The sequence below is a fragment of the Odocoileus virginianus genome, chromosome 5 (genome assembly GCF_023699985.2).
Source record: "Odocoileus virginianus isolate 20LAN1187 ecotype Illinois chromosome 5, Ovbor_1.2, whole genome shotgun sequence".
In the NCBI taxonomy this organism is placed as follows: Eukaryota; Metazoa; Chordata; class Mammalia; order Artiodactyla; family Cervidae; genus Odocoileus; species Odocoileus virginianus.
The window spans coordinates 81,015,425-81,040,379 of NC_069678.1; the positions used below are offsets into that span (position 1 = coordinate 81,015,425).

General features: G+C 43.0%; 2 protein-coding genes across 9 annotated transcripts in view; both read left to right on the forward strand.

Annotated features, from left to right (window-relative positions):
* The window catches only part of GPBP1L1 (GC-rich promoter binding protein 1 like 1), a 62,120-nt gene extending 43,118 nt beyond the window's left edge, over nt 1–19,002 (forward strand). For 7 of the 8 annotated variants that reach the window (XM_070468233.1, XM_020897393.2, XM_020897389.2 and 4 more), the window contains 7 exons: nt 5,590–5,662; nt 6,737–6,930; nt 13,737–13,877; nt 14,324–14,482; nt 15,424–15,548; nt 16,934–17,036; nt 18,099–19,002. In XM_070468233.1, coding sequence (XP_070324334.1) covers nt 5,590–5,662; nt 6,737–6,930; nt 13,737–13,877; nt 14,324–14,482; nt 15,424–15,548; nt 16,934–17,036; nt 18,099–18,251 — 948 coding nt within the window. In that variant the 3' untranslated portion in view covers nt 18,252–19,002. The remainder of the gene's footprint in view (nt 1–5,589; nt 5,663–6,736; nt 6,931–13,736; nt 13,878–14,323; nt 14,483–15,423; nt 15,549–16,933; nt 17,037–18,098) is intronic. The other variant, XM_070468235.1, reaches the window with a different exon arrangement.
* Nucleotides 19,003–21,000: 1,998 nt separating this feature from the next.
* Nucleotides 21,001–24,850, forward strand: CCDC17 (coiled-coil domain containing 17; the record flags this gene model as incomplete). Its single annotated transcript, XM_070468230.1, has 11 exons — nt 21,001–21,268; nt 21,384–21,606; nt 21,701–22,111; nt 22,208–22,377; nt 22,569–22,685; nt 22,922–23,052; nt 23,169–23,266; nt 23,419–23,622; nt 23,792–24,002; nt 24,075–24,185; nt 24,479–24,850. Coding segments are annotated over 11 exons (2,028 nt in total), but the record flags the coding sequence as incomplete, so codon positions are not given.
* Between the last annotated feature and the right edge of the window lie 105 nt (nt 24,851–24,955).

Consider the following 24,955-nt stretch of genomic DNA (forward strand, 5'->3'; position numbering starts at 1 on the left):
CTAAGACACAGTGCCCAAGAGTGCTCTGTTGCCCCATCACCACGCCCAAAATTGAGATTGAGACCCTGTTGGAAGGGCTTAGCTGTGGTTCACTGAATGGCAGAGCAGTTGGTAAGGTGCTTCTTTAGGGAACATACTGGAAATATCCCCTTTAGAGTAGCTCATAAAGCTGTTTGTGGGAGATGTCAATGCTATAAAACCACTCAAGTCAGCACTCACTTGCACTTTAGAACCTGGCTTAGAGCAGGAGCAGGGTACTGCAGGAGTCTGCTGAGTAAGCACACAGGAACAAGAAGCAAAAGTCTCTCCTTGCTGTCTACTGACAGAATTACCATGCCAGCAAATTAACAAAGGGAGTTTTTTTTAAGTGCCCAGATAAATTTACATGGAGCAAGCAGAAAGGATGACTGGAACCAAGAGGCAGTAAAGTGATAACTAGTACAAAGTTCTATTCCTTTTAATCATAACTAGCCAGTGCTCTCTTCCAAAACAAAGCCCCTCACTGAGAACAAAACCATTGGAAATAGAATCCAGACTGAGCTGCAGAGACAGACAATAGAGACAAAGGGAAGAAAAGGTTCATATAAAAGGCTTGGGGAGGGGGTGGTGAGCTAGGATATCAAAGAAAGTATGCCATAGTCCTTTTGAGCACTCCATGAAAACAACAGAAGAGAGAGCTATAAAGAGTGATATTAGAAAGCTATCTTGATCCACATTCACAAAAATTCATCACATAAAAATGGAACAACATGAAAGGATGAAGATAATAAGGATCAGAATATCATTTCTATAGATCATGCAAAGTACACCTGCAAGGTGTACACAATACAGACAGGAACCATAACCTGCTATTTTAAAATCTGAATAAACGGTACAAGAAAAACATAACCAGAAAAATTCACAGTGCTGGAACTTGAGGAAGAAACAATAAAAGTTCAGAAAAATGAAGACTAAACAAGGAGCACAAGACAATAAACCAGTAGTGTTTTTCAAGAATTAAAGGTAACTTTAAATGAAGCTGAAACAAATAGATTGAAATTTAGAATTGAAAAAAAGAGATGCAGTAACTTGACCAAAAAAATCCAAAAGCTCTCCCTTCAAAAAAAAGAATAACAAAAATGTAAGTGGTAAAAAGTGTAATTCAAGAATAATTTCATGAAATACAGTAAGACTTGAGGCTACAAATTGAAAGGACAGTCAGACCAGTCATCCTTTGTATATCAAGACATAAAGAACAAGTGACTAATAAAAGAAAAAAAATCAGATACACTTTGACAACAAAGCTTTATAACCCAAGTCAGTGAATTAACTGGATACTCAATCAAAGAAAACATGAGCCAAGCATTTTATACTCTGTCATGCTTATCTTCATTTATAAAGGTCACAAACAGTGTGTAAAAATGTTTTATTAATCATATTGTTGATGTGATGTTGATATTGTTATCTGAGATTATTGTAATATGGGATAAAGTAACTAAATGCATATTCTATATTTTGTGTTCTTGAAAATCAGAGGTATAAGAAAGAAAATACAGATAGAAAATAGAAGATGTTTAGTAAAAAGCCCAAGGCCCTCAATTTGAATTGGAAATATCACTAAGCCATGAGGTATTTAATCTTTCAAAATGTGTGTGTATGCACATGTTTGAGCATTTCCAGGCTCTGTCCACTAAAAACTACTGAACACAATGACCAATACCATAACAATGTCCCTAGTGCCCAGATCATGGTCTTGAAATGCCATTTCTGGACAGGATATTTATCAGATAAGCTTAGAATATTTTGTTATACTATATAGCAAAGAAAGAAAGACAACTAGGCTTGTATCAAAAGGTTTCAGAGGCCAAATTGAAGAGGTTCCCGCTGGCCAAACATGGGATGTTTCATGCATCAATTAAGGGTAATTTCAAGTATTTGATTTACATTGTTGTTTAGTCACTAAGTCATATCCAGCTCTTTTTTGCAACCCCATGTACTGTAGCCTGCCAGACTTCCCTGTCCATGGGATTTCGCAGGCAAGGATACTGGAATGGGTTGCCATTTCCTTCTCCAGGGGATCTTCCTGACCCAGGGATCAAACCCACATCTCCTGCATTGGCAGGCAGATTCTTTACCACTGAGCCACCAGGGAAGCCCTTAAATAACATTAAATATGATTAAAGCTGTGAGTTTACAATGATACCTCACCCTAGAAACAAGCATGTATTCGATCTTTTCCATATGAATTCTACCACTGAATTGTGGAAGTACATATAATAGCTTATAAGGAAAGGATGATAAAATTAGATCATTGTATTGCAGCTTGTAGTGAATTAATAGTTTCAGGTTATGAGCATCAGTGTCTGCCAACATCTCAAAAACAGAAGCACAGCCAGACATTAAATGTCCCCTAAGAAAGGCAATCCCAAAGAATGCTCAAAGTACCACACAGTTGCACTCATCTCATAACGCTAGCAAAGTAATGCTCAAAATTCTCCAAGCCAGGCTTTAGTGATACCGTGAACTTCCAGATGTTCAAGCTGGTTTTAGAAAAGACAGAGGAACCAGAGAGCAAATTGCCAACATCTGCTGAGTCATCGAAAAAGCAAGAGAGTTTCAGAAAAACATCTATTTCTGCTTTATTGACTATGCCAAAGCCTTTGACTGTGTGGATCACAGTAAACTGTGGAAAATTCTGAAAGAGATGGGAATACCAGACCACCTGACCTGCCTCTTGAGAAACCTATATGCAGGTCAGGAAGAAACAGTTAGAACTGGACATGAAACAACAGACTGGTTCCAAATAGTAAAAGGAGTACATCAAGGCTGTATATTGTCACCCTGCTTATTTAACTTATATGCAGAATACATCATGAGAAACGCTGGACAGGATGAAGCACAAGCTGGAATCAAGATTGCCGGGAGAAATATCAGTAACCTCAGATATGCAGATGATACCACCCTTATGGCAGAAAGTGAAGAGGAACTAAAAAGCCTCTTGATGAAAGTGAAAGAGGAGAGTGAAAAAGTTGGCTTAAAGCTCAATATTCAGAAAAGTAAGATCATGGCATCTGGTCCCATCACTTCATGGCAAATAGATGGGGAAACAGTGGAAACAGTATCAGACTTTATTTTGGGGGGCTTCAAAATCACTGCAGATGGTGATTGCAGCCATGAAATTAAAAGGCGCTTACTCCTTGGAAGGAAAGTTACAACTAACCTCGATAGCATATTAAAAGGCAGAGACATTACTTTACCAACAAAGGTCCGTCTAGTCAAGGCTATGGTTTTTCCAGTGTTCATGTATGGATGTGAGAGTTGGACTGTGAAGAAAGCTGAGCGCCGAAAAATTGATGCTTTTGAACTGTAGTGTTGGAGAAGACTCTTGAGAGCCCCTTGGACTGCAAGGAGATCCAACCAGTCCATCCTAAAGGAGATCAGTCCTGGGTGCTCATTGGAAGAACTGACGCTGAAGCTGAAAGAAACTCCAATACTTTGGCCACCTCATGTGAAAAGTTGACTCATTGGAGAAGACCGTGATGCTGGGAGGGATTGGGGGCAAGAGGAGAAGGGAATGACAGGGGATGAGATGGCTGGATGGCATCACCGACTAGATGGACATGAGTTTGAGTAAACTCCAGGAGTTGGTGATGGACAGGGAGGCCTGGCCTGCTGCGATTCATGGGGTTGCAGGAGTTGGATACAACTGAGCAACTGAACTGAACCGAAGGAGGAAACACAAAACCAGCAAGTAGTTGCCAAAATAAAAAAGGGCGAGGGGATCCTATAGTCTCTAGAACTGACTACCAATTTGTAGGAAAAGCAGAGATATAAGATATTTTTCAGTAACTTAGAGAAATATATATATAAGAGATGTTTTTTGGAGACGAAACTATTTAAGAGAGGGAAGAAGTGTTTTTTGGTTTTGTTTTCAATTTAACGAGGCTTTTAAAATGTTTAGTTTGGCTGGTGATGTTCTGTTAAACTGTTAAACAAGAACTCTTTGCCTGCTTGTTTTATGCAGTCTTCTGGGTCTGTTATATTTTACTGTTTTAAAAAAATTAGTAGAAATGGATCAAAGATAACCAACTAAATAGGTCAGTGTTTCCAAGACCCCTAGATAGAATATGAAGAATACAGGCCTATTTAAAACAAATAAGAATATACAGCCTTTTTCTATGTAGATTCCTCCTGCCCATACGGTTCCATCCAGAGTGTATTTACCTGTCCTTTTTCTGTCACAGATCTGTCTATTTGTATACTGAGTTAATAGTTCAGATTGTGTCTGTGTTTGTTTAATGCTAGTCCATCTCCTCTTGACAGGTTGAAAATAACACACCTGCTGGGGCCCCACTCCTGGAGAGTTTGATTCAGAGACTCTGTAGTCAAATCTAAGCATTTGTTTCTCTTTGTTTGTTTGTTTGTTTGTTTAATGTCTCATGGTCATTTGTGCCCAAAGGCCATTTTCCTACTCTGTACCTGGTTGTAAAGTTCAGGTTTGGACACCAATGTTATCCTCCATATACAGTTCATTATTGAGTCTGTTGCTCTTAACACTTCTTGATCCTTCCTGTCATCTCTTCCTGTACTCATGTCACCTTCGTAGTTTTCTGAACTATGAAATTAGTCTCCTAATAGTCTCCTAGTTGATACTTAAAAGCCATGAAATACATCCTTCAAGCTGCTCCCAGACTTGTAAACTAATGATCGGATCACGTTAACTCTTCATGAGAGATGAATCCCCATTCCTAAAAAATAAGATTCAACCTCCCTTAAACTGCTCCACAATCTGGCATTTTCCTGTTTTGCCAGACATCTTTTTCCCCAAAGAAAGGGCCTCTCATTCCCAGCACTGATGTTGAGCTGTGTGCAGATCTCTGAATGATTCTTTTTCATGTTTTTCCTGACTTGGTGTTCATTGAGCTTTCTGTTCCTGGAATCACCCATTTTCCAGCCTTGGAGTTCATCATTAAGGACTTGTCTAATGAAACTTTTTCCGATAGAACTTCTCTTTCTAGTAGAATTGAGTATTCCTTCCTTAGTACTCCTTCCCTAATGTGAACGTTTATCATAGCACCTATAATGTTTTATTGTACTTTTGGCTACAAGTTTATCTTTATAGGAAGACTGTGTCCCTTGTGGGGATTAGGATTCTTCTTATTTGCCTTTGTAAATTCCTAGCACAGTCCCTAGCACATGATGTGCCTCTGCCCTAAAGCAGTCTTATTAAAAATGCTATGGACATTACACATTGCACTGACCAGATTGTGCTCCTTAAATCCGAGAAAAGTGATCTACTTTCTTGTTCATTCAGTTTTCTCCTTAGTTGGCATATATATCCTATAGGAAGATGAGAATTTGCACAGTTTTTGTTTTGTTTTTTTTAATTTTTAATCCTCTTATAAAGGAAATGAAAGCCACAAGAGCCTGAGATCAATGTAAGACCTATTGATTGGCATTTCAACATCATCTGTTTGTTAATTCTGAATATAGTGTTAAATAAGTGCTGCTGATAGTTATTTGATAGGTTCCATGATGAAGGCTACTTTGCAAAAATTGCTGAAATGATTAGTTTTCTGTATCACCCATTAATATACCCTTTTTTCCTAGCCTTCTTTGAATCCAGAAGCTGGCAAACAGAATCAGCCATGCAGACCTATTGGGACCCCTTCTGGAGTGTGGGGTAGGTAGATTTGCCATTTTAAAGGCAAAACTTTAAATTTATCTTAGCAGGGAGAGGAGAAAAATTTCTTTATCTCTTTTTTTGTTTCTTTATCTCTGGTTTCTCATCTCATCCATTTGCACATGGTAACTAACACCTATTAACTGTTACTCTGCCCCCACCCCCACCCCCTGAAAATTCCTTTGGGATGTAAAGGTAGTGGAGTCAGAGTAAAGACAATTGAGTGCTTGAATTTGAAAGCAGATTTTAAGCAAATGGATTCTAAAGTATTCTTTGATAGGCTATATAGTACCACATCCTGTAGAACATTTTGTTCAGCCAGGTTCTGTTTGCTGACTGTGGTGGTGATGTCTTTGTTTTTGGCAGTTATAAATGATGATTGTTGTGTAGGTTGGGGAAAACCTATAAATACACACATTTATATGTATATGTTGATAATAACTAACTTTATAAAAAGTTATTAGACAAATCAGTGTATTTCAAACCAAACCTGATCCTGTGGCATTGGGATGTTTGGCATTTACAAATTTTACTCTCCTGGTTTCTTATTAGGTTTCTTATTTACTCTCCAGGCATTTAGTGTATCTAAATACTGGGTTTGGATTCCAAGTTGCAGGATCAAGGGCAGTTGTACCACTTCCCTTTTGTTAATGAATAGCTTTGCTCCAGTTCACCTCATCAGAAGGTCCCATAGCTGACTCCTTTTTCCAGTTTTCTCTACTCTCTCTATTCTCATGCTGACAGGAGTTGCTACCCTTGGATATATTCTTCTTTGGTATATGCCTGAGTGATCACACCACATGTGAGACATGTTATACGCCTGAAAGATTGATGACATCTTCGGGCTTTTTGCTTGAGTATGAATTCAGAATCAAGTGTTTGACATACTGCCTTTTTTCTTATGGTTCCTGAGTAGTGTCACTTTTGAGAATATCTGTGAAGTGCACACCGGGAAATGTTTGTCATTTAGTCACAACTCGTAGCTCTTCGTTGAAAGTGAGGCCTTCATTTGAACTATGCTGTGTTAACCAAAAGTTTTGACATTCTTTTGCTCTCCACTGTTGTGTTTCACAGAAAACCCACCTAGTGCCAAGCAACCCTCCAAAATGCTAGTCATCAAAAAAGTTTCCAAAGAAGATCCTGCTGCTGCCTTCTCTGCTGCATTCACCTCACCAGGATCTCACCATGCAAATGGAAACAAATCGTCAACCATGGTTCCAAGTGTCTATAAGAACCTGGTTCCTAAGCCTGTACCACCTCCATCCAAGGTATGATTTGGAATCAGTTTCAGAACCTTACACAGCAGAGGTGGGAGAATAAACAAGAATTTAGTAAATTTGTTTTTTCCTGTTGAGTCACTCACCAGATATTCATTTGGTACCATTAACTTATATGTGTAGTATTTTACTCGGTCTCCAAACTCTCTACTGCTGCCAACTACATGTTTAGTAGGCCTCTCATACTCTAGCTTCATCTTATAAACCTGCTTCTCTTGATTTGCTGTTTTCATTAGTGATATCAACATTTATCTATCAGTGAGCTGAATACCATGGCTGCTGCTTCATTCCTCCTCCTCACTCATTCCCCCTATACCAAGCAGTTACAAAGTCTGTCAGTTTTTTCCTCTATGATATCCTATGTCTTCATCATCTCACAATTTCAGTGTACCCTTCTACTGCCTCATCTCTGTTTATCTTCCACTGAACTGTTAGAATGGTTATCCTTAAGCAATCTGAATGTATTACATCCTTTCCCGTTAAGTCCCTTTAGTGATCCCATACCATCAATATACCAGGCGTTGTTGGATAACTTAGCGCTCCCCTGGTGGCAGACAGTAAAGAATCTGCCTGCTGTGCAGAAGACCCTGGTTTGATTCCTTGGTTGGGAAGATACCCTGGAGAAGAGAATAGCAACCCATTCTAGTATTTTTGCCTGGAGAATTCCATGGACCGAGAAGCCTGGCAGGCTAAACGTTATCTGTAAAGGGCCAGATAATTCACACTTTGGGCTTTGTTGGTCACATAATGACATATGACCTTTTGGTAACATACTCTTTTTCTTTTTTTCCCCAACCCTTTAAAAATTGGGGCAAAAAAACAAAACAAAACATTAGCTCATGGGTCATATAAAAGTAGTCCTCAAGCCAGTTTTGGCCCATGGGTCATAGCTTAGCAACCACTGATGTTATAATACAATGTCCAGACTCCTTAGCACTGGCATGTATAATTCTATATAGTCTAAGCCCAATACGTCTTTTATATTTTACTGCCCTTTCTTTCTCTTACCTAGGAGATTTTCCTTCACGTTTATGTCATCCTCTCTGTGAATCCTTTTCTGTCACATCCGTCTAAAGATCTAATTAAGTGTTGTAGCTGATTGAATAGCATTCTGTCTCTAATCATGATATTTATTGCATCTGTTTCTTCACTTGGTGTAATCTTCTTAAGGGCTTCAGGTCTTTTCCATGTTTGTATCCCTAGCATTCTCACAAAAGCACACAATAATTGCTTGAATAAATTCTCGCCACTGTAAAGAAACAGTTTTTACTGTGTTATTGAGAGAAAATACTAGTGAGCATTAATTCACTTTTCTTTGTGCACCAACACTTGTTTAGGCTTCCCTGGTGGCTCGGTGGTAAAAAATCTGTCTGCCAGTGCAGGAGACGTGGGTTCAGTCCCTGGGTCCGGAAGATCCCCTGGAGGAGGAAATGGCAATCCCCTCCAGTATTCTTGCCTGAGAAATTGCATGGACAGAGGAGCCTGGTGGGATACAGTCCATGGGGCATCACAAACTCGGACACGACTGAGACTCAAAACACTTGTCTTGTGCTTAAGAGCAACACAAAGAAGTACATCATTGGTCATGAGCTGAAAGTTTAATTGGGATGACAAGATACAACAGTATAAGGTCATATGATTGTATATGAAATAAAATAACAAATCCTAGAAACAAAGCTTAAACAGATTTGGAACAACTAAATTAAAACACTTTTTATATTGTTCAGAGGAGCACGATCAGCTTAGACTATAACCATCAAGGGAAATTTTACTGAAAAAATGTAATTTGAACAGATTTTTAGAGGCTAGTCAAGATTTAGATAGGAAAAAGCCTGGAAAGTACTACAGATTAGAAGAGGTGGTTAAGTAAAATGTTTTGAAAATAGAAAACAGTGGACACATTTGAGGGATAATGAATGAACCATTCTAATTGCCTGGTAGTACTGGAAAAATATCAGAACTGATGGTCATTATCCTAGTGATAATGAAGCTTTTCAGGGTAGAGAAGATCACCAAGGGAAAGAGGATAGAAGAGTAAAGAGTAGGAAAATAAGACTTGAGAAAATACTTATTATTTAATAAATATTAGGGAAAAAATAAATATTAGGAAACTAACAACATAGTTAATAGGATTAAGAGATTGTACTCAGACATAGAAACAATGGTAAGCTATCACACATCTGCGAGGGTGAGTTTAAGATAGCAGCCAGGGTTGTCAGCATTTGTCAGTTGCTGCTGACAAGGGCAATAACTGAAAAGAGGGGGTTTGGACCTCAGCAGTTAGAAAGTTTTTGGTGACTCTGAGTCGAGGTTTTAGGAGAGTAGTGTAAGGCTGAAAAACAAGATTTCAGAGGATTCTATAGTTATGTGAGTGGAAATGAAGGCAGTGGCACGTTTGAAACTTGACAGTAAAAGGAAACAGTATAAGTGCTAGAAAAGTGAGAGGATGAAGAAAATCTGTAGGAAGAAGCCTGTGGGGACTTTAAATTTACTTGAAAGGTCATTAAAGGAACATGACCCAAGAGAATACACTGATTGACGAGTGGAGTTATTTTTAAAAGGGGTTTAGAATATTTCCTTTGATACAGAAGGGAAAGAATGTGAATTCAGTCAAGAGAGCAACTCCTATAAAGAACAAACCTAGCATGGAAATTAACAGCAGGACTTGTGAGTAGGCAGGTGACACTTAACTCCTTTATATTACAACCTTGAACAAGTTTCTAATGTTCTGAACCTCAACTTCATCATATAAAAGGAAGGTAGTAATGCCTGTCTTAAGGGTTTTTGAGAGTTTAAAAAGTTTTCATAAGTGTTACTTCATTGGGAATATCTGTAAACATTATGTTAAACTGTAGAAGAAGAAAAAGAAAATGAGTGAGACAAAGTCATAGCCTCAGGGTCTCAAATCTTCTGTGGGTGAAGACATGACAAGGAGAAAAGTCATAACACAGAGCTTAAGATCAGTTTAGCCCTGTTGTGGAGAATTGAGTTGAGAAAAGATGAAGATAGGAAAACCAGTGTAAAGTCTGCTATTAACTGCCTTTGCAAAAGGTAGTAAAGCCTGAACAGGGATGTGATGCAAGTGAACAGAGAAGAGGGGGTGGTGATGGCACACAGTGGGAAGCAAATAAAAGCAAGAAAACAGGACACTAAGCATTCTTCCCCCAGAAACTGGGATAACTGTGGAACCATTTCACTGAAGTTAGAGAAGAAAGAATGCAGAGTTTTCAGGAAAAAGTTGATGTGAGTGGTTCTGGGACTCTTGAATGTAGGATACTATGGGGAGAGGAGATGACTAATGTGGATGTATCCATTCATTTTCTCTCTGTGTTTTAACAGTTATTAAACATTAAGTATCTGTATGTTTAAAAGCTAAGTTTAAAAGCACTAGAGGCACAAAAATAATCTCAAAGGGTTTATTTTGAGATATAGTGAAGAGACAGATATGAAAAATAATTGTACTGCCTTCTTGGAGAGGGTCCTCATGAGTCTTTGCAGATGAGGTCATATTTGAAATGGGTTTTGAAGTGACAAAGAAAGGAAGAACTACCATTTGTTGACATCTTACTATGTTCCAGGACATTCACTAGGCCTTTTACATAAAATATTTACTTTAATCCTAGGATGTAGAAAATTATGTAATGTTAGGTTGAATGCAGAGTTCCAAAGAATAGCAAGGAAAGACAAGAAAGCCTTCTCAGCGATCAATGCAGAGAAATAGAGGAAAACAATAGAATGAGAAAGAGTAGGGATCTTTTCAAGAAAATTAGAGATGCCAAGGGAACATTTCATTCAAAGATGGGCACAATAAAGGACAGAAATGGTATGGACCTAACAGAAGCAGAAGATATTAAGAAGAGTGGCAAGAATACACAGAAGAACTATACAGAAAAGATCTTCACGACCCAGATAACCATGATGGTGTGATCACTCACCTAGAGCCAGACATCCTGGAATGTGAAGTCAAGTGGGCCTTCGGAAGCATCGCTACGAACAAAGCTAGTGGAGGTGATGGAATTCCAGTTGAGCTATTTCAAATCCTAAAAAAAATTATGGAGTCAAGATTCTTCAACTAGATTTGTCTGACTTCAGCTAGGGCTGTTTACACTGCCCCAGAATACTTCCCATCTTGATGAAGGATAAAAAAGAAAGAGGAAGATGAGAATTCTGGTTTTGGAGTCAGACTTCATGCCATTTTAAGTACTTGGAATATAGTATTGGCAGTAGTCAATAGTTGTAGGCAGTAGTCAGTAGTTGACTAAGTAGTCAACAAACTGTAGTTTTAAAACAGTAGGAGTTTGTTAGGGAGCAAGTAGGTGAGGCATTGCAGGCAAAGGAACTGTGTGTTACCAAAAAAAAGTGGGTGGGGGAGCAAAACATGCCATGTTTGGAAAAAGACAAGTGGTTAAGTATGAATGGCAGGTAGTTAGGAAGTGGTGGTACTTGAAGACTAAAGCCAAGTGATGGAGGTCTTTATAAAAATTCAAGTGAGAGTTTAGGGGTCATATTATCAGCTACATGATTTTAACAACTTAAATGATTAGACAATTACAAGTAACTAGGTTTTCTAATTAAGTTCACCTGGGAACAGATTCCAGTTGGCGAGTACTGAGTATGCCTACACCCACTGAAAAGACTGAAAGGAATTATGAAGTGAGAAGAGAATGAAGGATCAGGGAACTGAGAAAGGGAATACTGGAGTGGGTAGCCATTTCCTTCTCCAGGGGATCTTCCTGACCCAGGGATCGAACTGGGGTCTCCTGCACTACAGGTAGACTCTACCATCTGAGCCACCAGGGAAGCCCAAAAAAGGGAAGAGAGTTCAGAAAAGATGGGTAAAGTGCAATCTCTCATTTCTACAAAAACAGACTTTTTAAAGCTGGCTTTTGAATGTAATATGAAGACAAAATTTTTGCTTATTCATTGAAAGAGCTGTTTTATTAAAATGGGGATAGAAGTGTGTGTTACAGGGAATTAAATAGTAATAATGAGCAAGTGAAAGCAGATACTGACCTGTGCAGAAAAGTTTGGCAATAAAAGGATGGTAAAAAGGAAAATCTTTTTCCCCCTAGCTTCAACTTAATAGAAAGGAGGTTAAAGATACAAAGGAGAAATAATTGATAAATTCACAGAGGAATGAGAACAAACATGTAGAATGATAGAAAGGTAGGGTGGAGCTATTAAAGGAACTTGAGGTGCAAAGAAGGGAATTGGGGAGAGTTTGGCTCTAGTGACTTCTGACTTCTGTCCAGTAGGAAAAGGCATGACCGTTTGAGGTGGAGAGTTGAGATTGGTTTGGAGGGAAGGAGAAGATACTTTAAAAAGAAAATGGTTGATACATGGTTCATTTTAATGGTTTTTTTTTCCCCTCCCTTTATTTTACTGGTTGATTGAAGTGTGGATAATGTACAATATTAACAGAGTCAAGGTATCTGGTGACCTTGTACAACTCTGGGAAACTGTGTCTTTGATATTTGGCCTGAATAAGCAGCCATCTTTAGACTTTCTTTAGTGAAAGAAAAAAAATTATTCTAGTTGGGTCATTGCCTCTTTCTTTTATTGACTTGCATGTTGTTTTTGGAGGCATTGTGGAAAACAGTATTACATACCAGTTGAGTAACCTTGGACAAATTATGTAACTTCCTTAATGTCAGTATGGGCTTCCCTGGTGGCTCCAGGGAATCCGTCCTCAATGTAGGACACCCAGATTCCATCCCTGGGTCAGGAAGATCCCTGGATAAGGGAATGGCAACCCACTCCAGTATTCTTGCCTGGAGAATCCCGGGACAGAGGAGTCTGGTGAGATACAGTCCATGGGGTCTCAGAGAGTCGATCATGACTGAGCAACTGACACACAATGTCAGTATAATTCTCAGTGAAAATTCCACATCATAATTATATCTGATTGGGTTAAGGATTAAATAAACTACAACAAGTATCTGGTATATGGAACTCTGTTAAGTTTCCGAAAGCCTACAGTATCTTCTTTAATAACAAGAATGAAGCTCTTTTCACTCAGACCCTTCTTTTGTCCTAGAGGTCTTTTGGTTCTAATTGTTTCATTTTGGAAAAACAGCCTTTTTTACTTTCTTCAGCCTGGCATCAGTGATGTGCCTCAGATGGGCTGTGTGACTCAGGGGAAAATGAGTATTCTAGCTACACTATGTTGCCATTTGAGTTGGGGCCAGGGCCAGAGTGACAGAATGGGCCCAGACCCCACAAGGCAGAGCAAGGGAAGAGCTTCTGGACTAAACCAGGATCATCCAGCCATTTATATTGCCCACTCTGCCCTGTAACTTAGCCTCCTGCCATCAAAGTTCTTAGAAAACAACATTTTTTCTGATGTGCTTTGTGAGGGTGGGGGTTTGTCAGGATTACTTCAAAGGTTAACATACAACACACCATTAAAAAACAAAACCAAAAAATTGGGGGGTCAAATGAGTTTAGAAAATGCTGTAGATTATATCTGCCTCTCAATTCACATACATGAAAATGCTTTGTGAAATAGCACAGTAAAAGAAACCTATTGTGGAACTATATTCAGCCTAGCATCTCCCAGGCTTATTGGACTAGAGCTCTCTATACCTGTTAATATCCCATGGCTTTTCTGATTCCTATCTACCTTTTCCCTTCAAGGTTGTATACCTTCCAAATGTGTTGAGACAGGTGAGCTTTCATATTCCCACATAACATCCCACATACTGTTCCCACAGCTTTTCACTCTTTGCTTTGTGATCTCACAAGCTGAGCTTCTGTCTATGTGCTGTTCTGACTGATTGTTCTTTCTTCCTATGTAGGCCAGTGCATGGAAAGCTAACAGAATGGAACACAAATCAGGACCCCTTTCCTCTAGCCGAGAGTCCGCTTTTACCAGTCCAATCTCTGTTACCAAACCAGTAGTACTGGCTGGTGGTGTAGTTTTAAGCTCTCCCAAAGAGGTGAGTGAGGATAAAGGAAAGCAGCCTTTTTTTGTGAAGTTGCCGTTCCCCATTTACTTAAACTGAGACAAGTGCTGTGGTATGTATAGCTGTAACTTCATTTCCTTTGTAGCTATTCTTAGCTCAGAGTCATTTCTTTACTGGTGATTCCCATTAGCATCCAAAGATAGGCAGTAGCTGGGTGGGGTCTTTGGCCTGTGTCAGACTGGCATTATGCTTGCCTCTGGAGAAAGAGCAGAGAGGTGCTATTTAAACCATCTGGTTTTAACTGTAAAAACTCTGCAGAACTGAACTCTGTTTAAATGAAAAGGATAGTTTATTTTTGGTAAAAGACAGTAATAAACAGACTGCCAGATTCAGGAAAGCATTACCATGTAGAAGTGGCCTAGAGAATCCCAGTACTTAGGTTTACTGCCGGGAACAACCTGTTTGTGGTATTTTCCCAGAGCCCCGCCAGCACCACTCCTCCGATTGAGATCAGCTCCTCTCGTCTGACCAAGTTGACCCGCCGAACTACTGACAGGAAGAGCGAGTTCCTGAAGACTCTGAAGGATGACCGGAATGGAGACTTCTCAGAGAGCAGAGAGTGTGAGAAGTTGGAAGATGTAAGACTGTGGGTTCTTCTGGGGCAACATAAGTGTTTTTCTGCATTATATATGTACTTTTCGTTTTTAAGAGAGAAAGATATGGCACATTTTTTTTTTTTTTTTTTTTTAAGTACAGAGATTTGGCTATAGGAGTAACAGCTTGTGATAAAAGTGAGCTCAGTTCTTTGTTCAGCATATTTCAGATTACGGCTCATTTCAATGATAGTGGCCTTGGGACTTGGTGCTCTTAAACAGGGCAGCACTGCTTGAGTCTTGAATTGGTCATTGCTGTAAGAAGTTGGTAAACTATGGAAGCTTTTTTTTTTTTTTTTTTAAGGATTATATTTAACTGTAATGGAAGAAAATCTGACAAACAGAACCATAAAACGAGGGTTTTCGTTTTTGTATCTTGCAGCAGGTTCCTAGTCCCAAGAGGTAACAGCATCTGTAGTATCAGGAAACTTCTAACTTTTGGTTACTTTGGACTAGGGTACTTGTGTTCCCATCCACTTTCTAGTTACGGAAAGGACAGAGCCAAAAACCAGAAGAGGGATGTCCTTTTTAAAATGCTTTCTTAAAAGCCACCCCTGCAATTTCCACTCACATTTTAAGTGGGCAGCTGTCAAATTGTCACTCCTAGCTTCGAAGAAGTTTAGGAAAGGGAACTTTTTAAAAACTTAGCACATTGGTTCCTTAGTCCAAATCGGTAAGGAAGAATAGAAAATCGATACTGCATAGGCAGCTAGTAACTTCTGCCACAGTTGACCTAGCCTGAAGGTAAGATGGTAGCCAGTTGGTATACTTTGGAAATCTTGGCAAGATGAGCAAGTTCTCATTTTTAAGTGGGGAAAACCTGTGGGCCAAGGTAGAAAGCATCTCCTTAATCTCTTAAGATTACTTACCTTGCTGCAATAGATTATTAAACTAAACATGTCCTTCCTTTCCTTCCTGTCCTCCAGTCGGAGGACAACAGCACACCTGAACCAAAGGAAAATGGAGAGGAAGGCTGTCATCAGAATGGTCTTGCTCTCCCTGTAGAAGAGGAAGGGGAGGCCCTCTCTCACTCTTTGGAAGCAGAGCACAGGTGAGAAAAGATCAGATACACAGGGCTGTGTATGAGCTACAAGGAGTTTGAACGTACTTAAGACAGCTCCACTTCCAGTATAGAGAGAAGTGCCCACAGCAGCACAGCTTGTTCTCTTGTGGGCCACAGGTTGGCCTGTTGCCCACTGGGTGTAGTCCTTTATAGATTCAACCAGCTTTCCACATGCTTCTCTCCAAAGGCTTTCTTGTAGTTCAGTTTCAGGCTCCATTTATGGCTTAGGTGGGAAGGGTTGGAGTGGGTGAGACCTGTTTCCTAGAGCTGTTATGGTGGCCCCTTTGGCCTCTCTCGAGATTTATGAGGCCTCTTCTTTAAATGAGGGCCTTGAACACAGAGCCGAGGTGTCCGGCCAACTGGATGGCAGATGGGACCTGCCAGGTACCTTCCTGAAAAGGAGCTCCTGTCCAGAGGAACTTAAAAAGGGGTAAACAGGATCACAAGGTTATGGGGTTCACAATGCCATGAAATTAAGAGCACTCAGAGCATCTTGCCTGGCGATCCAGTGGTTAATTATCCATGCTTCCACTGCAGGGGCATGGCTTCCATTCCTAGTCAGGGAAGTAAGGTCCCACATGCTGTGTTGTGCAGTCAAGAAAAATAAATAAGAACTTAGGTACATGTGGCTATGTGCTGATTTGCTCACAGGAGACAGTGAGATTTCTTTGGTTTTGTCTATGGGACAGTTTGACTCTTTTCTTTATTCTGCTGCTTCTACATAAGAGTTCTCTATAACTCTTATGCTCTGGAAAGAGCAACTGTGTATTGATTTTGTATCCTGCAACTTTGCTAAATTCATAGATTATCTCTAGTAATTTTCTGATATTATCTTATACAGTATCATGTCATCTGCAGACAGTGAAAGCTTTACTTCTTCTTTTCCCATCTGAATTTCTTTCATTTCTTTTTCTCCTCTGATTGCTGTAGCTGGGACTTCCAAAACTATGTTGAATAATAGTGGTGAAAGTGGACACCCTTGTCTTGTTCCTGGGCTTAGGGGGAATGCTTTCAGTTTTTCACCATTGAGAATGTTTGCTGTAGGCTTAACTGATATGGCCTTTACTGTATTGAGGTAGGTTCCTTCTATGCCCATTTTTTGAAGAGTTTTAATCATAAATAGGTGCTGAATTTGTCAAAGGCCTCTTCTGCATCTATTGAGATTGGAAAGAGCAATTGTGGAGATCCACCATCTAATTCCAAGCACCTAAGTAGTCATAATTAAAGATTATCCTACTGGGTATAAAGAATAAAACCCACATTTCTTCTCTAAGCGGATACCATTGTCCCTGGACAGGAAAGTTTCTGTGGAAAGTTAAGGGCTTCCCTCCCACTTAAAGCTGTATTTTCTTTGCCTGACCTGCTTCTACTAGGTTACTGAAAGCAATGGGATGGCAGGAGTATCCTGAAAATGACGAAAATTGTCTTCCCCTCACAGAGGATGAGCTCAGAGAGTTCCACATGAAGACAGAGCAGGTATGTGGTAAACTTTGCTGGAGACCAGTTAATGAGTAAGACAAAAAAGTGCTAGGACAGTCATTGCCCTTGGGAAGTCCCAGTTTTGGGTGTGAGAAGGATCTTGAGAAAGAAAACAGTAAGTTGCCATTGTAGAAACACAGAGGAGCATCCCAGGCCATAACGATCTCCAGTGGTGGACACAGAAACCAAATCAGTGGTTAGCAGATTACAGAAAGCAATATGTTATTTCATCCTGGAAGCTCTAACTCCTCATCAGAGTCACAAGGCTATGTTCCAAGGTTATGGGCTGAGCCCTTGGTCCCTGGGGAAGCAGGCTATGCTTGCACCCCTGTGGATTCCGTCTGGTACCGCAACCAGAGCCAAGAAACCAAATAGTCTCTCTGAATTTCTTCCAACAAATGCCTGGATTCTTTCTCTGAATAAAACACCGCCAGGTCCCTACAAACCTCATGGAACTTAAGTTCTGGTGGTATGTATTTAAAGCATAAATAACAGTGATGTTAAATCCTATAAAGAAAAGTATAGGCTGACATAAAGACTTCAGTACTCAGAACTCTGTTCCCCTATCATTGTCATCACCTGAGAACTTGTGGAAATAAGAAATCTTGAACCCTACCTCAAACATACTGAATCAGTCTGCATTTTAAAGAAATCCTTAGGTGATTCATTTGCACATTACAGTTGAAAAAGCACTGCTATAAGAAATCTTCAGTTTCTTAGAAGAAAGAACATTCTTAGAACTTTCTGGCTAAAATTGAGCTGAAGCCTGGTCTTTCCCAACTTCCCTGATGGCTCGGGAGTAAAGAATCTGCCTGGAACACACAAAACCTGGTTTTGATTCCTGGGTCAGGAAGATCCCCTGGAGAAGGGAATGGCAACCCACTCCAGTATTGTTGCCTGGGAAATTCCATGGACAGAGGAGCCAGGTGGGCTACAGTCCATGGGGTTGCAGAGTCGACTGAGCAACTAACACTTTGGCTTTCTGGCCTTTACCAGGCCCCATGGGCCAGTGTAGTGACTGATGATTGTCTTTTTCTTTTTTTCCCATGCCAACCACAGCTGAGAAGAAATGGCTTTGGAAAGAATGGCTTCTTGCAGAGTCGAAGTTCCAGCCTATTCTCCCCTTGGAGAAGCACTTGCAGAGCAGAGTTTGAGGACTCAGACACGGAGACAAGCAGCAGTGAGACATCTGATGACGATGCCTGGAAGTAGGCGTATAAATGCTCACAGTTAAATCTGACCCAGTAAACTCAGCGTGTGTGTTTAGGGGTTATACAGAAGAAATCGTTCTTTTCCTTTTCCTTTTCTTATGTTATTGTTGAATACTTCATGCACAAGGGAAATAATCATATCCCAAAGAGAGAGCGAGCGATTGGCTTGTTTAGCTTTTGTTGTTGTTCTTCCCTGTTATCTGCTTAATAGAGAGAACTTTGTGTGGTGGGAAAGATTTTTAAAACACACATACACACAGTATATATGGGGCAATGCACAGGTGGGAGCTGGCAGTGCAGAGAGGAGGAGACACTGGTCTGCAGCAACAGCTTCTACTACCAGCCCTTGGGGCACTCACCCCTGTGCTCAAGCAATCATTGTCAATGACAAAGTGACTATTGAAGTTATAATTGTATTAAATTAATGCTAATAATTTGGATATTTTATTTTATTTCTGGCTGCTCGGGTAACGTTAGCCCTTAACCAAGCATATGTGGTTTTTTCCCTTTTTTTTTTTTTCTTTCTGGGTACAGCTGTAAAATATTTGGATATAGGAAATGTTGTGTTATTCTTGCAGCCTTGATATTCAGGGTGGATTGTAAAATATAAATTTTTGTGAGATTTCAAAGATTAAGATTATTTTGATAACATTATTTACAGATTTAAAAGATGTGGTTATCACAAGTCTGTTGAGGGGAAAACTACTGCATAAAATAACTAACTTGGAATAAATATTTTGCATCAGTTTGGATTGTCTTGTGTAAGAAGTATATTTTCTTTAAAATTAAATGAGTGGATTTAGAGGTCTGAGGAAAATCCGAATTCAGACACACCTGTTTCTCCTTTTAGCAGATACATTTTTGATGCAGAAAAACCTGTGCAATATACTACCAGTAATAAAACCAGAAACCCAAATTTCCTTTCTGACACTGTTTCTCACTGCCCATGTATTTGCCAGTGTGCCTATTTGAAGGAACTCTGTGCCTCAATATTCCTGTTAAATAAGAATATAGGGAGGGTGTCCCAGGCATTGTGCAAGGCCCTGGGAATGCAAGGAGCACCCAACTTAATAGGGAAGAGAAGAAACAGTTACATTAAAAATGGAATCTTAGGCCAAGATCTGATGGACAATTAGAAGCGAACAGATCACTGATAGTGGCATTCTTTGACCAGCTGTCTTATCTCGTGGTCCGTAGTGGATATAGCAGCCCAAGATTATACTCTAATGGGAGACAACAAGCCAAGGGGTAACAGGCCCAACCACTAGTTAGGATCACTGTCTTACAGTGTAGATTTCAGAAGGAGTAGAGACTAGAGGAAGAGAAACCACCATGGTGCTTGGTAGATTCTAAAGGAGAGGGAGGCAGAGTACTAATAAGAAAACTTGGGACTCCTTGGTGATCTAGTGGGTAAGACACCACGGTGCCAGTGTAGGAGGCAAGGGTTCAGCTCCTTATCGGGAAACTAGGATCCCATGTGCCATGTGGGGGGTCGAGAGAGAGAAATTAATAGAGGAAGGAAGGAAAAGAAAAAACTTGACAGTTATGACACTATATTAATTACAAACCTTGATTTTAGTATTAAAATATGAAAAAGTGTGCATCTTAGGATCAATGAAATACTATCAAATGAACTATAAATTGGAAATGAGAAGTAGGTTGAGTTAGACATATCCTGTATATTTGGTCTTGGGCTTTGCCACTTAACTAGCGGTCTGAGAACAAATTTCTAAAATGTAGCCCTTTTCTCACTTTAAATTGAGCTGGACTTTAATTACATACTTTGAAACACTTTGTAACCTGCTGCTCCTCATACCTTGGCCTTAAGCACCTGGGGGCAGGGTAACCACTACCTGCTTGTTTAGAAACATGGAGCTAGGTCAGAGCTCCTGTTTCTGTTGGATTTATCTACTTGGGGAGCTGGCAGGGAGATCTGGTCAGCAAGAATGGGGCCTGTGTGGGCCCCAGTCTCGAGTGAAGGGGTACCTTTCTATATTTGATTTCCTTTTCTGATGGATTGTGTTCTCCCAGAACCTTTTCTGGGCTGTGCAGATTATCTTGATGGGGGCGGGGGGGACGGGGATTGGGCATTGGGGAGCCTTGGTGTGACTTGGTTATGCAAAAGATGTTACCTCCAGAGAGGCATGGTAGATGGAAATGCATGTTACTCAACCAGCAAATCATGGGTTTCCAGGCACAATCCCTTCTCAAGTATTCCCTGGATGGACAATGACATGTAACTTGGGATACATCCACTTGGGCAAAACTAGAAGAAAATGACACTTTTCTGCCAGAGGCTATTAAATGACCAAGATGGAGTTACATGATATGGACTCAGCTATTCCAGGAGGCAGCTGTTTGCTCCCCTTTATTAATGTAGGCAGAAAAACCAAGGTGTGGTGGTTAAGAGACTTGCCTATACTCATACAATGAGGTGCAACAATGTTTTAACAGTGTTTCTCAAGCCAGGGACTCCTCCCTAAGGTGACTAAGCCTTCCCACTCATTCTCCAGACCTGCCCACACCTGATGTGGTTGCCCAGGGAGCTAAAGCTTCTCCCCAAACAAACTTGAACAGGTAAACGTGGTCTTTCCTCTCTGCCTTTGGCTATTTCATCCTCCTCTCTCTTTCCCTCTACCCCTCTGTCCTGTTTTCTCCAGGTCTTGGCTGGCGTCAGGAAAGGGGTCCCCTCCCATGGCCTCCCACTCCAGGGAGCCAGGGCCCCTGCCCTGCGGGTCCTGTGACATGGTTTTCCGCTCCTGGCCCCTGCTGGCCACCCACGCTCGGCACTTCTGCATCGGCGGTCAGACCCGGGAGGTGACAGTTGGAGCACAGCCCCCAGTAGCCACCGAACCACGGGTACCCGGGGAAAGGGCCTCCATGGTCACGAGTGGGTATTGGTGACTAACTTTCAGCATTGCTCACCCCACACCCCGTCCGCAGGTTGTGCCACAAAAACACCAGGGCCTCCCGGACCAGGAGGCCAGCAAATCAGCTCTGAAGAGGCTAACAGAGGAGGTACACCTGGCTTTCCCCACGGGCTCAAAACAGCATTCCCCCCCCCCCCCAAACTTAGAGATCACGCGTGGGTCAGATTACTCCAACAGAGGCTGCCGGTAACTGTTACCTCCAGGTGCAGCGGCTGCGGCTGTATCTGCAGAAAATGAGACCCTGGATAACAGAAGTCCCCAGGGGGCCACCGGGGCCCTGGATGTGTTCAGAGGTGACGCCTCAGAGCGCCTACTCCAAGGCTGCTGGCAGCCTGGGCGAGCAGCTGCTGGCGCTGCACTGGACTCGCGCAAGGCGCGTGGCAGAGACCGCGGCGCAGAGCTGGGCCCTAGAGCAACGCAGCGAGGGTGAGGGGACAGAGGGGGGCTAGGGCCCACCTTTCCCGCTTGGCCTGAGGTCGCCCGACGGGAGACCGCCTGACTCAATCTCTTACCCCCTCAGAACTGAGCCGGCGCCTCCAAGGTTTGGCCCGGACCGGGAAATCGCGTATATTCAGTCTGGAGCGGGAGCTTCGAGAACTCCGGGCAGAGACAGGGCGAACGCGGGGAGCTGTGGAGGAGTTAAGGGCGCACGTTCAGCAGCTCCAGGCCAACCCGGTGTAAGCAGGGTGCGTGGGAACCCGGGAGAGCCGCGCCTGCGCGGGGCGGGGCTTGGGCGGGGAGGGGGCCCTGCCTGTAGGCCGCGCGGGAGCGTCGGGAAGGGGCGGGGCTACCGGAGACCCGCGTCTTGGTCTCTAAGCGGTCCCAGCGCCGCCGGCCCCCACCTCAGCACCCGGCTGAACACCTTGAGAGAAGCAGAACTCTGTGGTCCGGTGCTACAGGCCACCCCAGGGACTCTGCCTGCGGAGATCGGGTGAGGTCCGGGCCCGGGAACGGGTGAGGTCCGGGCCCGGGGACGGGTGATAAGTTCTGGTAAAACGCTGCTGCCTTCTTGTCCCGTACTCCCTAGGGCCCTGCGTGAGGCCTACATTCGAGGCGGGGGCCGGGACCCCGGCGTTCTGGGCTGGATGTGGCAGCTGCAAGCGGAGGCATCAGCTCTGGAACTTCGGCGGTCGCGGACCTGCAGGGGTGAACAGGAGCAGGCCAGCCAGGAGACCTCTCTGGAAAGAGGAAAGGGCGGTGAGGGACGACGCCTTTGGCTTGAGAACCACTTAAGTAACAGTCCGAAGTAGAACACTTGTCTTTGTGGTGGTGGCAAGATTGTTAGCCGACAAGTCGGCCGTGTTCAGAGAGTACCAAGGCTGGAGAGCTGCTCAGAGCAGCTGGTCACCAGAGATAAGAGGTGACAGGTCACATTTGTTCAATCTCAGGAGGACGGGCAGGTGCTGCATTCAAGGAGCTTCTAGCAGTGGAGGCTGAAAACCGGCGCCTGGAAGCAGAAATCCTGGCTTTGCAAATGCAGAGGGGCGCAGGCCAGATGCCCTGGGGTCAGTGAGCACCCAGTTCCACCCAGGGCCTGCCTAGCCCTCCCCAGAAGGCCAGGCTCAGAGAAAGGGGTTAGAGGAACCATGCACGGGGAATGCGACCCGTGTCTGCGCCCCATCAGTCCGTGTCCACGCTCATCTCCAGGTGTCCGTATGGGTTTGGCTCTTGGGGATGAGGTATCTCAGCCCAACTACTTGCTGCGTCCTGCTCAAGGGCCCCGGCTCTTCCCTGTACCTAGGGTGCGGGCAGCCGAGACTTGCGGCCAATCCGAGCCCACGCCTGAGGAGGGAAGATCTCCTCCCGCCTCCAGTGGCTCCCCGGCTGCCGTCCTCCACCGGAGTCCTGTTCTTGGGTGGCGCTGAGAAGGCTGTGAGGACCGGGAGTTGGGATGGGGGCAGTTCTGCTCTGTGCAGCTGGGGGAGCCCAGGGAGCATAGTGTCTGCCTGGGAGGCTTTCTGGAAGAATTAACTCTACTCCCGGTGCAGTCGCAGCTTCCTGGAGCCATGACCAGAAACCTGGCCGGGGATCCAAACTACCTCCTACCCTCTATTGACGTCCTGGGCCCTGCACCCTACGACCCCGGGTGAGGCCTGCTCCCTCCTTCGACATCCTCTGTGACTTAGTCACTGCTGCTAGTTAAGGAGACCCACTCAGGCCAGCTAGGATGGGGGAACTGCCTGAGGGGTGGGAGGGTGAAAGACTGGGGTGTGCGTTTTTGAGACCTGTGTTTCCTAGGGCTGGCCTTGTCATTTTCTATGACTTCCTGCGGGGCCTTGAGGCTTCTTGGGTTTGGGTGCAACTAATGACTGGCTTGGCCCAAGATGGACAGGAGTCAGGAGGGACCACTGCACTGCCCCCAGCCCTTTGCTTGCCCCCACCTCCAGCTCCCGGGCCCACCGGCAACTGTGCCATCCTTGCCAGCAAGCAGCCTGTACCCAGGTCAGTCCATGGGGATTATTTCCTTGGTGCTTTTTGCCACAGTTGAAACTTGTCTCTCATTCTGCTATATTTTCTCATCTGTATACAAGGACTCTGGCTCTGAGGGCCAAGTCCTAGGAAGGGAACATAACCACTTCTGACTCCTGACACATTTTTGGTTTTGCTCTAGACTACCACCCTCACCATCAGTAGCCTTGATCTGTGAGCTCCAGGCCTGGCAGGGGCTAGCATGGGCTAAGGCACCACAGCCAAAGGCCTGGGCCTCACTAGCGCTATTTGACAAGAATCAGAGGTTGCTAAGTGGTTGTTGGCGTCTCCCACTTCGGGCCCTCCCTCTGGACCCCAGCCTTAGCCCTGAGCAGCTGAACGGGATTCCCCAGGTGAGTGTGGAGGATAGGGGCTGGGTCTGCTCCTCCACATTACAAATGCAAGACCATTTCACCTTTCCCCAGGTTAATCAAGCCGAGCTCTTTGTGAGACTGGTGAATGCAAGAGATGCAGGTGTCCAGGCCCTGGTAGAGGTCAATCCAGCAAATGCCCATGAGTACCAGTACCCACCTCTGGTGAGGGCCCAACTAGAGTGGGGACACCACAGGTGTAGTTGATGTGGTTAATAACCAGCCTTTGTTGACTACTATGTACTTACCAAGCCATTACTAAGTGTTTTCTGTGAATGAACTCACATGACTCACATATCCTATTAGGTCCATACTACTGTGTCAACAGATAAGGAAATGAGAGCACAATGTTAACCTGGTTCACAGTAAGCAGTTAATTAAGGTGGTGTGACACCAGACGCTGTGCAAACCTCTATACAAACCGATTGCTACAGATCTACCCTCTCCTTGTTCCACAGGTACCCAACTCATCTTCACCGGAAGCCAGCCCCCTCGCCCCATCAACTGCCTTTGTTGACCCCCCTCCTCCCGAAGATGCCTGAACCAGCAGACTCAGGCATAAAGAGGGTTTGGGCCCTCCCCACAGCTTTGACCCACCCCCACTGGCTCTGAGTCCAGAAGAAGAATGGGGGTATGGGGCCTAGACTGAGGCCTCTTCTGGGATCTGCAGCTTTACTAATTCCATGTTCTGACAAGTCTGGAAACAAATAGAGATGTGAGCAACATAACATGCGCTCCAATGCCATCTTTAACTTCCACAAGCACTTGGCCCTTCTTTATTATCCTTTTGTTAAAAAAGATTGATGTGAGGATTAAATACATCAAGCGTACAGTATTGTCTAGCATATAAATTCTTTGAAAGGTGACTTGGAGACAGTCTGTCATTCAGCTAAAGGAACTCTATGAGCTCCTGCCCATGTGTTTTTTTTTTGTTT